The 13036-nt window shown below is 42.9% G+C and overlaps 1 protein-coding gene across 8 annotated transcripts in view; it reads right to left on the bottom strand.

Moving 5' to 3' along the window:
• The window catches only part of WDR64 (WD repeat domain 64), a 118163-nt gene that overhangs the window by 20296 nt on the left and 84831 nt on the right, over positions 1-13036 (bottom strand). For all 8 annotated transcript variants that reach the window (XR_003088175.3, XR_003088174.3, XR_003088176.3 and 5 more), the window contains 5 exons: positions 10776-10862; positions 6914-7007; positions 5157-5193; positions 3939-4090; positions 3126-3231 (listed from right to left, as the gene is read on the bottom strand). Coding sequence is in view for 5 of the 8 variants with exons in the window: in XM_025181852.3 (XP_025037637.3) it covers positions 3126-3231; positions 3939-4090; positions 5157-5193; positions 6914-7007; positions 10776-10862 (476 nt within the window). In the remaining 3 variants the exon portion in view is untranslated. The remainder of the gene's footprint in view (positions 1-3125; positions 3232-3938; positions 4091-5156; positions 5194-6913; positions 7008-10775; positions 10863-13036) is intronic.

Here is a 13036-nt window from a genome sequence, read left to right as displayed (position 1 = left end):
GGGGGGGGAGGAGGAAGGTAAATGTCTGTGAGCTAATGATATTAGAGGTGATAATTGGGGAAGCTATCTTTGTAATGGGTAAGATAACTAGGGGTATGTCTACACTACCCTCCTAGTTCGAACTAGGAGGGTAATGTATGCATACCGCTCTTGCTAATGAAGCCCGGGATTTGAATTTCCCAGGCTTCATTAGCATAAGCGGGGAGCCGCCATTTTTAAATCCCCGCTGCTTCGAACCCCGTGTAGCGCGGCTACACGGGGCTCGAACTAGGTAGTTCGGACTAGGGTGAAACGAGGTGAAACGAGGGTGAAACGAGGAGTACCGGTAGTTCGGACTAGGGTGAAACGAGGAGTACCGGTAGTTCGGAATAGGCACCCTAGTCCGAACTACCTAGTTCGAGCCCCGTGTAGCCGCGCTACACGGGGTTCGAAGCAGCGGGGATTTAAAAATGGCGGCTCCCCGCTTATGCTAATGAAGCCCGGGAAATTCAAATCCCGGGCTTCATTAGCAAGTGCGGTATGCATACATTACCCCGCTAGTTCGAACTAGCGGGGTAGTGTAGACATACCCTAGAGTCTTTGTTAAGACCCCCGTGCAAAGTGTCGAATTTTAGCATGAATAACAGTTCAGAGGATTCCCTTTCAAGTGCAGTTTTAAAAGGCTTTTGAAGCAGGATGCAAGTAATTAAGTCGTTGAGACAATGTCCTTTCTGGTTGAAATGGCAAGAAACTGTTTTTTCTTTGTGATCCTGTCTAATATCTGTTTATCTTACCCATTACAAAGATAGCTTCCCCAATTATCACCTCTAATATCATTAGCTCACAGACATTTACCTCTCCCCCCCCCCCCCCCCCCCCCCGCATCTCCCTTCTGTTCTGATTTGTCCTTTTCATGTGTGTTCTTTTTTTTAATTGTATCCTTTGGTATATATGGTTGTGACTATTTTCTTCCACTATTTGATCTGAGGAAGTGGGTCTGGCCCACGAAAGCTCATCATCTAATAAACCATCTTGTTAGTCTTTAAAGTGCTACATAGTCCTGTATTTTGCTTCAGCTACACCAGACTAACATGGCTACATTTCTATCCCTTTTGCTAGATGTGCCATCAATTGTCATGGACAAGGTAAAAGGAGACCAAGGATCTGAGCATTAAAAGTTAGTTTTCAGGATAACATAAACATCACTTAACTAGTTCATTAGTGAATATAAAGGAGAAAATGTTAGTCTATGTGTTACCATATGGATCTCCCACCTATTTATGAAGAATACCATGTTAACAGCACAGCCTTACCTGTTTGTTAAAGCCATCTAAGAATGTAAACTATTACAATCAGATACAAAAATCACCTACTAAACAGACTTACCTTCTGCATAGACCAAACATGAGGAACTTTAATGGGGGTGACATTTTTCATTTTGAAATGACAAACTGGACAGAGTTTGATTAATCCCATGCATAATGAAAAAGACAAATGACTCCTGCCTTTCTAGTGCACTCATGGAAGGGAAGGGGACACAGACCAAGATGCGGGAGACTGACCACTGAAATGGAACATTTACCTTTATTTAGTGTCCCTCCACTGCTCCTTGTTCCAGTTCCTCCATCTCCCCTTTGTTGCTCTCCCACTAGGAGGCTCCGGGCTGGGTAGTCCCAACAGTCATCCTTGGCTGACCTACTCTCTGAAAGTGTATACTTGGGCAGAGAGAAGGGTTGACAGCCCCACTAGAGGATGCCTTTGTTGTAGAGGGGAAAGGATGAGAAGGGAGGAAGTGAAGGAGATAGGAGCAGAGGGGCTAACAGAAGTTATCTCGGTAATACAACAGTGGACATCAGTAGTGGGGAGGAGGAAGAGGGTACAGGAGGCACACTAATCAGAACTAGTAAGAAGACCACATGCAACCACTTAGAATCTGCAGCCAGTGGCATGCAAGCAAGAGGTCAAAAAGGGAAAGCATCAAATGCAGAAGAAAACTGGTGTGACAGTAACGTGGAGTACTTCTCCATGCCCACCTGAAAAACTCCTTGCTGTACCTATGCAGTATGGGATCACTGATTAGAAGGAAAGCTTTCTGTCCATTTTTAGTGCAGGTCTCCATTGCAGCCAAGGATATGGTTTGAAGCACATGTAGACATACCATGCCAGCTGTACTATGGCTAGCTCATCAAAAATGGAGGTGAGGAGTGTGGACTTCAGCATGGGTTGCACAACCCACCTGACTCCTATGGGTGCATATTTATTGTCTGGCTGGTGCTGAAGCCCATACCATAGATTCCTCATGTCTATTTTTACCGAGCTATCTAGAGTACAACTAGTGTGGCTATGCCCACACAAGCTACCCCATTCATACCCCTCTTGCAATGGAGAGTTACCCTTGGTGTCAGTCTCACACCGTTATTAAGTTATGAAATGTCTGGAAAAGCTTTTTCCATCTCATTCTGCCCAGCAGCAGATCAGGAAGGATGGAATTACTGTGAAAAATTCTGTTGTTGTGAGATTTCTAGCAGGAAAAATATGTAAGTACTGGATGTCACATGAGATATACGGAAACAAAGATTTTCAGGCCACATCTGAAAGCATGAGAGGTTTAGATAAGCTCAAGATTGTAAGGTTCACTGAATGTTAAATCAATGATGCAAGAAAGGTGCGCTAGCAGAGGCGTTGGTAATGCTTTTCTCCCCACCTTGCTGTGTATTTAGAAAAACAAAGGTCATTGTTGTACACTGAACTTTTCACTGTCCATGAACTAATTCTGTCTGCGTGCAACAATAGCAGCCAATTTGCTTTTAGTTGCTGCAGCTTTTTATGGGGAATGTGGGACTTTTGCTTAGTCTTTTTGTTAATCTTTTCCCTTCGTTTACATTGAGGGAATTTAGATGGTAAGAATATGGGAGTTCTTTGTGTAAAGAAAATACAACACATCATTCTTGAAAATAGCCTCTGTAGTGGCACAATTGTTAGTTGCTAACTAACTTGCATTTGTCACTTCATGTACACTTCCCTTTCCTAAATTTTTAATGCAGTTTTGATTTGGTCTGTCATTGCTGTATTTCCAGATGTTTTTATGATCTTTTTCTAGCACTACCAAGAGTCCAGAGAACTGTGACTGACAAGTGGTCACTTACCCTTGGTGGCAGCCAAAAGCATTTTAGCAGAGATATCAGTGCACAAAGTAATCAGAGGAATTGCAGGATGCTTTGTGAAGGGTAAAACTTCTCTCAGTAAATCTCCCTAAAACAAACAAACAAACAAAGTCTGCTTTCCCCTATACTTCATCCATAAAAACAAATCAAAACAACAGAAGTTTTATCATGTCAATATGATGCAATGTTTTCCGTTGCTTTGATTTTTCATGCATTAAGTAAATAGCATATTAATCAGATTTTATACCAACAATGTACATTGAGCAGCTTTATTATACCCAAAGAGTTCAATATCACAGTTAATTAAAAACTCTGCGGTCCCAAAAACCTTTTTATAATATATCTTAATTTAGCCACATAGGCTCAAATTCTTCCCTGTTAAGTAACTCCACTGACATCAACCGGACTGTACAATATGCAAATTGTACTTGATGCTCTACTCATTCACACAAGTACATAGCCTATTACTGCTACATTATTTTTCAAAGAAAGTCAGTGAACAGAGCAGATTTCCTCTTATAACTGGAATAGCAGACTTTGCCTTGTCCATCACACTGTCTCAGAAGGAAATAAAGAATGGACCCCAAAGGAGTTAACATCAGTTGTTACTAAAATGATGCAAAGCCATGACTTCTTCCTTCCCTTTGCTACAGCTGTTGAAGCAGCACTAAACTGTGTTCATAGAAATAATGACCAGTAGATTACTGCATATGTTAGGCGAGAGCAGGATGCTAAAGAGCATTTTCCTCTCCTTTCACCCCCAGCTCCCTCCCAAAATATCATCAAATACATTACCCCAAGAGTCCATAGATAGACACAGCCATTTTCATGAGCAGAGGCCAGTATCGGTGAGCATTTGTGTCCAGCAATGGCTTTGGAAAAGCCAGAGGATGATTTTTTGGTGTCAGAGAACTGCATGTCCTTCTCAGTGGTGGTCTCTTCCCCTGCTGTTTTGGAACATAATTGACTCCGTTATCTTCTTGCCATAGTTCTTACAGTGCTTTCTTTGAACACAAAGCAGTGGCATAACACTAAAAAAACCCAAACCTTGACAAAAGAAAACTTCGTTATAAAAGAGGCCCCTTTGAAAATACTTCATAAATACTGGCAAGGAGCCATTGAGAGATGTTGGAGATACATTGTTTAGAAAGTTTTCTCATGAGACATCTTGTGCCAAACTGCATCATTCATTTCGGAGATACTACATGCGCTCCTCTTGTGTACCTCACAGCAAGGCTCCACTGCATCTCTGACTGTGAAGGATAGGACAGGAATATTTCCAGAGGACCTGTGAACATGCAGATTCACTGGTCAGAGTCTTCCAAGGAAGGAAAGCTGCAGGGCTACAGCAGCAGCCAGTTCCTCGGTCTTGAGGCTGCAGATGTAGCCCAGGGAATGGCTCTGTCCATATTCTGCAGCCTCGGAGAGAGAGTGTTCTATCCTTCTGTAAACCATCTACAATCCCTATGTACAGTCTGTCTGTCTCTTGAGCATGTGACAATTTAGCCTTCGCTATTTTCCCCTTTGCTCTCTATTTCTAAAGATGTGCATGAACCAAGATCTTTATTTTAAAGGTCTCTTTGCTTGTACTTATGGGTCACTAGCTCAAACCTGACCCGTGGCCTATATGAGATGACTCGGTATCAGTAATGTTGATAGACACTGTCTAACATCAATTATTCTGTTCTATTTGGATGACGGTGCAACCCATGCTTGCCCTGCCACTGGGACACACAATCTGCATGCTGATGGTATTTCAGCACCCCATCTCTCACTATCTGCTCCAGCTGCCTTCCATGCACACTGAAAATTAGCACTGATGAAACAAATCCCTGTGGAACCTCACACAAATGTCTGAGCAGCTGGGATTTCTATACGCTTTAGTCTGATACTTGCACACATCTTTCTGACAACAGGCAAACAATTTCAAAAATGGACTCTTCCCTCGCCCATACTCTTTCCTCCCCAACCGTCCAGGAAACTTTATAGTATAAAGAGAAACACATTCCATACCTACTGTTGGGGAGTCTTCAACAGTGTTTACATCTTCCTAAAAACAAGACATAAAACAGAAACTGAGCCAGAAAATTGAAAGAAAAGAGAGTAAATACAGTACTGGGCCATAACATGCCTGGAGAAAGAGCTCTCTAGACTCATTATTTAAATAATTACTAATTTTTTGAGAACCTAATGTGAAACTTTAACTAATATTGTCACAACTTCCAAGAAGGGTCTGGGCTAAGTTAATACTTTTTTGGTATAACGAATGGACACACACTCAGAATATAAATCCACAGGGGAATTTTTCTGAAATCACACATGAATGGGAGTTAGGTGCTTCTGCAGTTCTCCCCACTAGTCCTTATTCTTCCCTGGAGCAAAAATAGATAATATAGCAAAGCTTTTCCACATATAGCCCAATTTCAGCACCCCTCTCTTTTTAAAGATGTCGGTCAAATTCTGTCTGCTGTTTCTCTTAAACTCTGCTTTTAACTGAATTTTACCACACTCCTAATACAAAGTCCTGCTAGAATTGCATGAATGTGGCTTTTCACTCTGACATCAGTACTTTCACATGGCCTCAGTCACATAGTTGGAGGTGTTGGACAAATGGATTGCCTCCAAACTTCACTCCATGTCAATCCAAATGGGTCTATCAACTACAGCAGAAACTCAGTCTTATGATCGGAGAGTCCACCTCATTTGGAACCAGAAGTACACAATAAGCTGGCAGCAGACCGAAAAAGAATAAATACAGTACAACACTGCTTTAAATGTAAATTACCAAAAATAAAGGGAAAGCAACATTCTTCTTCTTAGTAAAGCTTCAAAGCTGTATTATGTCAATTGAGCTGTAAACTTTTGAAAAAGCAACTATAAGATTTTGTCCAAAATCATGAACATTTCAGAGTTATGAAGAACCTCCATTTCTGAAGTGTTCGTAATTCTGAGGTTCTGCTGTACAGAGATGTGGACCCATTGAAGTGACTCCAAGGGCAATGGTGGAGGGGAGGGCGGGTTGTTGGGCAGGGTCCGTAGGAAAGAATGGAATATTTGGTGAGTCAGGAGGGAGACTAGGAAGTATAAAGGGTTATAGAAGAACACAAGCCTCCTCAGTCTAGTACAGCAGCAGGCAAGACATGACCCATGGGCTGGATCTGGCCTGCTAAGCTGCTGGATCCGGCCCACAGACCTCCCAATCTGGCCACGGGCCACCCCACTGGGACCCTCAGGCACAGAGCAGCCAGCTGCTTCTGAGAAGCCCCAGACTGCTTTAAGTGGCTGTTTGCTCCCTGTGGCTCTCTGCATCAGGTGCTGGGGGAAAAGGAAGGTAGATCTCAAAAATACTGATTCAGAACCTTACAAGGAAGTACTATAAATATCAGAGTTATTTTTCATGGAACCCATGCTAGTTTTCCTACAATACAGGGTTGACATTTCAATCTAGAGAATCTCAATTTTCTCATTTCTTGCCCTCTATCATTTCCCCTCAAACAGGAAAGGCTGGTGATGCGCATCCTTTGATACCAGTCACTCCATGTACCAGTCGCAAGCTACTGAATGGCATATACTCCCAGATCCCATCTTCATTTCCATATCTGCGCTGTGCTTGCTCTTTTGCCCAGGAAGCAAAATAAGTCAGGCATCTGTGGAGCAAGGGACCTCAGCATGGCAGCACACTGATCTTGGCAAACCACTGGCTTCTGTTGTTTTTAGCTGTGCTATAGACATTTAGTTTGGATGAAATGGAAACCAAACTGCCAACATACCTTGTTTAGGCTCATGTGACTGCCTTCTGTACCCTGTATGAAAGTCATATCACTTACAATGGATGAAGGGGAAGAGGAGGAGGGACTAAGTTTCCTGCATGGGGAAAAAAAAAATCCAGAGATATGGCTGATGGCACATAATAGAATATAGGTGACTACTGACATTCTCAGAGATTATGTTGGAGACCTAGAGTTAATATTAGCCAGCGCCACCGAAGAAAAAAGCAGTGCCTCTGGTAGAGAGTAAGTTTTAAAAAAATGTTAGTAAGTGACATAAGTCTGTGAGCAAGATCTGCAAACGTCTGAATTAAACACATAACAAGCCACATGCTACATTGATTTTCATCCTGTGGAGCTGTATCAAGGTCTTTCAGACTGCACTCAGCCAGGGTAAAAGAGAGAGTCATAACTGTCTGTTCATGATATTGTATTAAGTGCATAAAACTACATTCAAGGGACGTTACAGGCTAAGAGTATGCAGCGGCGGGGGGGGGGGGGGTGGAGGGCAATGAAAAATGGCCATCTTCTCCTCGAGGCATTGTTCATCATGCCCAGGACTGCTGAATACATCGCCCTTAGCAAGGGTCACTGATACACCATTTCTACTGGGGTTGCTTGTCTTTCTCCCATATTGGGTGGTATATTAGCCACTAGGTGAATGGAGCCCATGCCCAGAGGTCTGGTGGGCTGGGGAAATGGCTGCCCCTGCATCCTGACCTACTCTGCTCGCCCAACATTGGGTAGGGCACAGGGTCTTGCACCACTCTGCCCACTTGGCACACCTACCCAGGAGTGGGGCCAGGGCACAGGGTCTTGCCTCACTCTGCTTGGCACTCCTGCTGGAGCATAGGGGCTTATCTCTCCACCTGGCAAGAGTGCTGGGCAGGCAGGAGCTCCAAGGGGGGGAATAGAGGGGACAGCAGGTAGAAAATGCAGGGAGGTGGCCCCCAACTTGCTCTGGTCCAGGGCCTCACAAAATGGTAATATATTCACCTCTGCTCATACTGGCTCACTTTCACCAGTACATCTAGGGGTGCAGGCCAGTGGGTGGGGCTGTGTCCCTAATCCCTCCCCGCACTTTTGGAGACAAGTGTCTGGAGAGGGGGAAGAGGAGAGACTGGAGTTGGCTGGGAAGGCAGACAGGGAGCTGGTCAGAATGGGGAATGTGGGTAGAGGAAGAGAGAGATTGGGAATCCAGAGGAGAAAAAGGAGGAATGGAGCCTAAGATGTTGAGTCTCACCATACCTCTGCTGCCAGCAAATATCCATGAAACCCACTGGCAAAGTGCCCCTTCCCCCTCTAGTGCAGATCCACACAGTGGATGACTAACTACTTTTGTTACCAGTTGCTCTGTTGGCTCAAGTGGCAAAGGTCCATGCTGTGGATCTAAAGGCTCCAACTCTGCATATCACACACTGTAGTGTCCCATGATGGAACTTCTTCTTTTCACGTTTCCTTTTTAAAAAAACCCACTTAGGAACACACACACACACACACACACACACACACACAAATGAGGTTGCCTGTGCTTTCTCTCTCACACACACACACACACACACACACACACACACACACACACACACACACGGTTGCCTGTGCTTTCTGGAGCTTATGCATTGATACCTAAGCACTTGCTATTTTTTCCCACAACATTCATTCAGTGCAGTGGGTGGACTTGTCCTGGGAGTGAATCAGAGTTCTGTAATGAAGGAGACTGTTGCAAGAAGAGTCTTGTCATTAAGGCAGTTGAATGCTGCCCTAGAGAATTGGATTCTATCCCTGCTGTACAGTTCCCATGTGATACTGGACAAGCCTCTTTAATCGAACACATCACAAGTTTTCTTTAATTGGGTGCTCCCAATTTTTTGGTTGCTCAATTTAAGGATATAGGGTTTGGTCTGCAGAAGTGTTGAGCACTCACAGTTGCAACCAAAATTAAAATGGGAGCAGTCCTTCGAATGCATAACAATGCTAGGAACTCTGAAAAACCAGATGCCAGTTGTCTCAAATCAAACACTCCACCTGGATACATTTGACCTTAATATTTCTGAATGTCAATTCTCCATCCGGGAAATAGGGCTAATAATACCCTGTCATTTCACAGGGTTATTATGAAAATAAATGAATCTGTGAAGTACTCAGATATCACAGGGATGAGCACTACTGAAAAGTCCAGGAGGAAATTAATAATTCTGCCTTCAAACCAGGGTTTAATAGTGTGCAATACATAAGACTGAACTTTGAGGAATGGGGATACAACAAAATATTAAATCCATCCATCTGACACACAGAATAAGGGAGGGATGTGTGATGTAATTAATTAAAGATTATAATAATGCATATATGCAAGGAGGCCTCCTTAAATCTGGCATTTTCTAACCTTTGAATGCTTGACTTTGCAAGCTTAGTAAATGTTCTTTTAATGCATTTTGTGTGTATAATAGTAATAAGCATACATTTAACCAGACATAGTAATAGAAAATAAACTCTACATAAAACATGTATGAATCAGTGTAATTTCAAGAACTTCACCTTTCAGCACTGTGAGGATATTTCCTGACATTAAAAAGTGCAAACTGTGAAATTTAATCTCTGCATTTAATTTAATTTACCTGGGTCTCTGAAAATACAGGGCCAAATCACTAAATTTTAAGACTGAAACTTGGGATGTATGAGGGGCTCCTGGTAGGGGTTTAGGATGTGTGGGAGGTGCAGGAGGCAGGGCAGGGTGCTGGGGGTGGGAAGCAGAATATGTGGAGTAGAGACTGATTAACATTTATTAAGTGGTTATGGCATATTTAGTGTAATAAGTGTGTAATCCGCTTTAAGGTCTTAAAATGACACAAAGCCACAAACCACCCTAGAGATTCAAGGGGGTCTTCAAGCTGCTTAATTGTTTAAGTCTTTAATACTACATAAATATATTATCCAAATTAAGTCCTTAAGGCTGCCAAGTGTCTATGAACGTACATTGGAAAATGAGCACTTGTAAAAATGCACACATACTCAGTCCTCTGTTCTAGATGCGGGGTTTGTGACTGAGCATCTGTCCTCCATACATTAATTCCTAGTTCCTTTTTGAAGGATATTGGCCAGAATTGGCTATGAACTTAAGGGTTGTATGAATCACAATAAAAACAAGCCCTGCTTTAAAGAGTTTATAGTCTACAAACCAGATTAAAAGAAAGGAAAAGCCACTGGGGAAAAAAAAAGTAAAGAAAAGGATTTTTGGGGAGGGAGGACAGAGGGGTTAAATAGACTTTTGTAATTTTAACTTCTTATGAAGCCAAGGTAAGGCATAGGCTAGGGGTGGGGAAGACAGCACCCAGCCCTTTGATCCGGCCCATGGCCACTCTGCTGCTCCCCCGCCCTCAGGCCAATTGAGACCTAGGCACAGGGAAATGCACAAAGTCTCTTCCCCCTGGCAGAGTGCGTGGCACTAGCAGGACGGGGGGCAAAGACTTCACCCACTCCCCCACTCCTAGGTCAATCAGGGTCTGTGGGTGGAGGAGAATGCACAGTCTCATGGCTCCTCCCCATCTGACCAAGGAGTCCCACAACCACTTCTGAAATCCATTGCCCCCTTTCAAAAATTATTGCCCACCCCTGTCATAGGCAGATTCTGAATGAGGACGGGTGGGGCTTAGTGAAGTAGTATAGAAAGGACATCTCACATGTAAGGAGCAACAGGTAAGGAGACACTGAGGAAGAATTGGGAAAGGTAAGCACCCACTTGGGTCTGCAACTTGATCAGTCAAACACAGTGAACCCAGCCCAATTCAGCTTTAGGTTATCCTGGTAGGGAAAATGATGCAAGTATAACAGAGCAAAATTCATAACACAGTGCATGCAGTTCAGTTACCTGGGGGAGGTAGAACTCCGGAATAGGAATAGCACAGCATTGACTCCAAGCACTTGAGCACTTTGACCAGCCTGATAAGTTTTATGCCTGGAAATATAGATGTTCATATAGGATTTGTCATACACTTCAACACCTAATGCATTTATTATAGAGTGTTGTTCTTAGGTAAAACTACAGACTGAAATACATAAACTCTTAAGAATTAAATAATTTTCATTGCCTGGGGCTTATGTGACATGTAAATAGTCACATATAATTCTGCAAAATCAGTTTACTATTCACGAATTATGCTGGCTTGACATTTTTAGAATAGACTGCACTTTTCTGTAGGCTCTGCCATAGTAAACATCCCCACCAGGAATGAAATGAAAAGCCTGGGAGCTGATGGAATGGTTCAACGGGAAAGAAAAAAATGTCTATCACCACTCAAACACTCAGCATTTAAGACCAAGAAAAAACATAAGTTAATTTAAGCAGAATATTGCCATCATCTTGCCAGTCAGGCCAGTCATGTGAATTGTGGGGGTATAAAGCCCTATTTTCCTCCAACTTTTCCCTTTCATCTCTTTTCCATGCAGCCACACTCACAACCCTCCCCCTGTAAAAGGAGTGGGGGAAGCAGAGCTGTAGTTCGTCTTTTATTCCCCTTTCATTTTTCCCTCAACCCCTTTTTGAGGAAAAAGTGAAGGGAGGAAAAAGTGACATTTCGACCACAAGTTGAAAGGTATAAAACAGTTGACGTTTCAGTGTTGAAATCTTGTTCAAAAGAGAAACTCAGGAAAATGAAAAATGTCACTGTAATCCCATTCTTATGTAAAGCATTTAAATGTTTATATATGTGACCAGTTCTAATAGCTTTTTCTAAGCCAGAGCATAATTTTCAAGATAATTACTTCCAAGCTTATTAAATGAGTTTAGGAGAGCTAGGCAAAACAGTTTAAGGGTATGAGACAATACCTAGTAGTGGGAGCTCAGATTTGGGTCACTAGACAGATGGGACCATACAGAGATCACTTTAGAATGCTGCCAATCCGTGGTGGGCAAGATATGGGAAAATGTACAACAACATTGATTGAAGGGGCTTCTTGGGGTCTTTGGGAACCCCCCCTTGCCAGCCCCATACCTTCATCAGGGTTCCCAGAGGCTTTGGAGGTGATGATAGCGGTATTTCTAAAGACAACTTTTTTGAACAGTTAATAGGGAAGAAAGGATTATGAATGATTTGGCTTTGTCAAACTTGGACACAAAAATAATAAATATTTAAGAAAGAAAAACTGCAAGAGGAGCACCACCAAAAGACAGGTGAAGGAAAGCAGCACTAACAGATGTCCTGAAGCCTTTGGTGGTTGTGACTTCACCAAACCCCCAGAAAATGGTGCATATGGCACTCAGGTCTGAGGCTTTACCTTTGATTTCATTTTTTTATCATCTTCTCTTGGGGTATGTCTAGATTACACGCCTTTTTCGACAGAGGCTTTGTCGACAGATACTGTCGACAGAGCCTCTGTTGAAAAAGAGCATCTAGACTACAACCAGTACTGTCGACAAAGCAAGCCACTTTTTCAAAAGAGAGTCTAGACGCTCTCTTTCGAAAAGGCACATTTTGAATGCAATAGTGCCTTTTTCAACAAGTACTATTGAAAAAAAGTGTTATTCCTTGTAGAATGAGGTTTACCATCGTTGACAAAACTGCCGCATTCTGTCAACTTACTGTCAACAGAACATGGCGGTAGTGTAGACGCAGCTATAGTTTTGTCGACAAAAGTGGGCTTTTGTCGACAAAACCCTGTAGTCTAGACACACCCTTTATGTGCTGAGAAAGAGGGTACTGGTAGGAATGACCCAGGGAAGTAACATCATCACAGTTTTGGGCACAGCACTTAACTATCAGCTGCTGGGCTCTGCACTGGCAATTAGTGAGCAGGTGAGCCCAGGTTTCCCTACCAGAACCTAGTCAGGGCGGGAGGCAGAAAGCATACCTCTGATATGGTGATATACCTCTAGGGGTGTGTCTACACAGCAGGGCTTAACTTGAAATAAGCTACGCAAATTGAGCTACATCAATTGCCTGGCTTATTTCGAAATAGCTCACTCTTCTTCCAACTTCCCTTACTCCTCGTACAATGAAGGTTACAGGAGTCAGAGTAAGAAGTCCTCCAGCTTGACAGTATTTCAACATTATTTTGAAATAACTGCTTACTGTGTAGACACGGACTAAGTTATTTAAAAAAAAAAATGCTGCTGTGTAGATGTATTCTTGG

This window comes from Pelodiscus sinensis, chromosome 3 (assembly GCF_052426305.1).
Source record: "Pelodiscus sinensis isolate ZL-2025 chromosome 3, ASM5242630v1, whole genome shotgun sequence".
Lineage (NCBI taxonomy): Eukaryota > Metazoa > Chordata > Testudines > Trionychidae > Pelodiscus > Pelodiscus sinensis.
The sequence above is the reverse complement of the archived record's forward strand: the minus strand, read 5'-3'. Positions and strand labels throughout refer to the sequence as shown.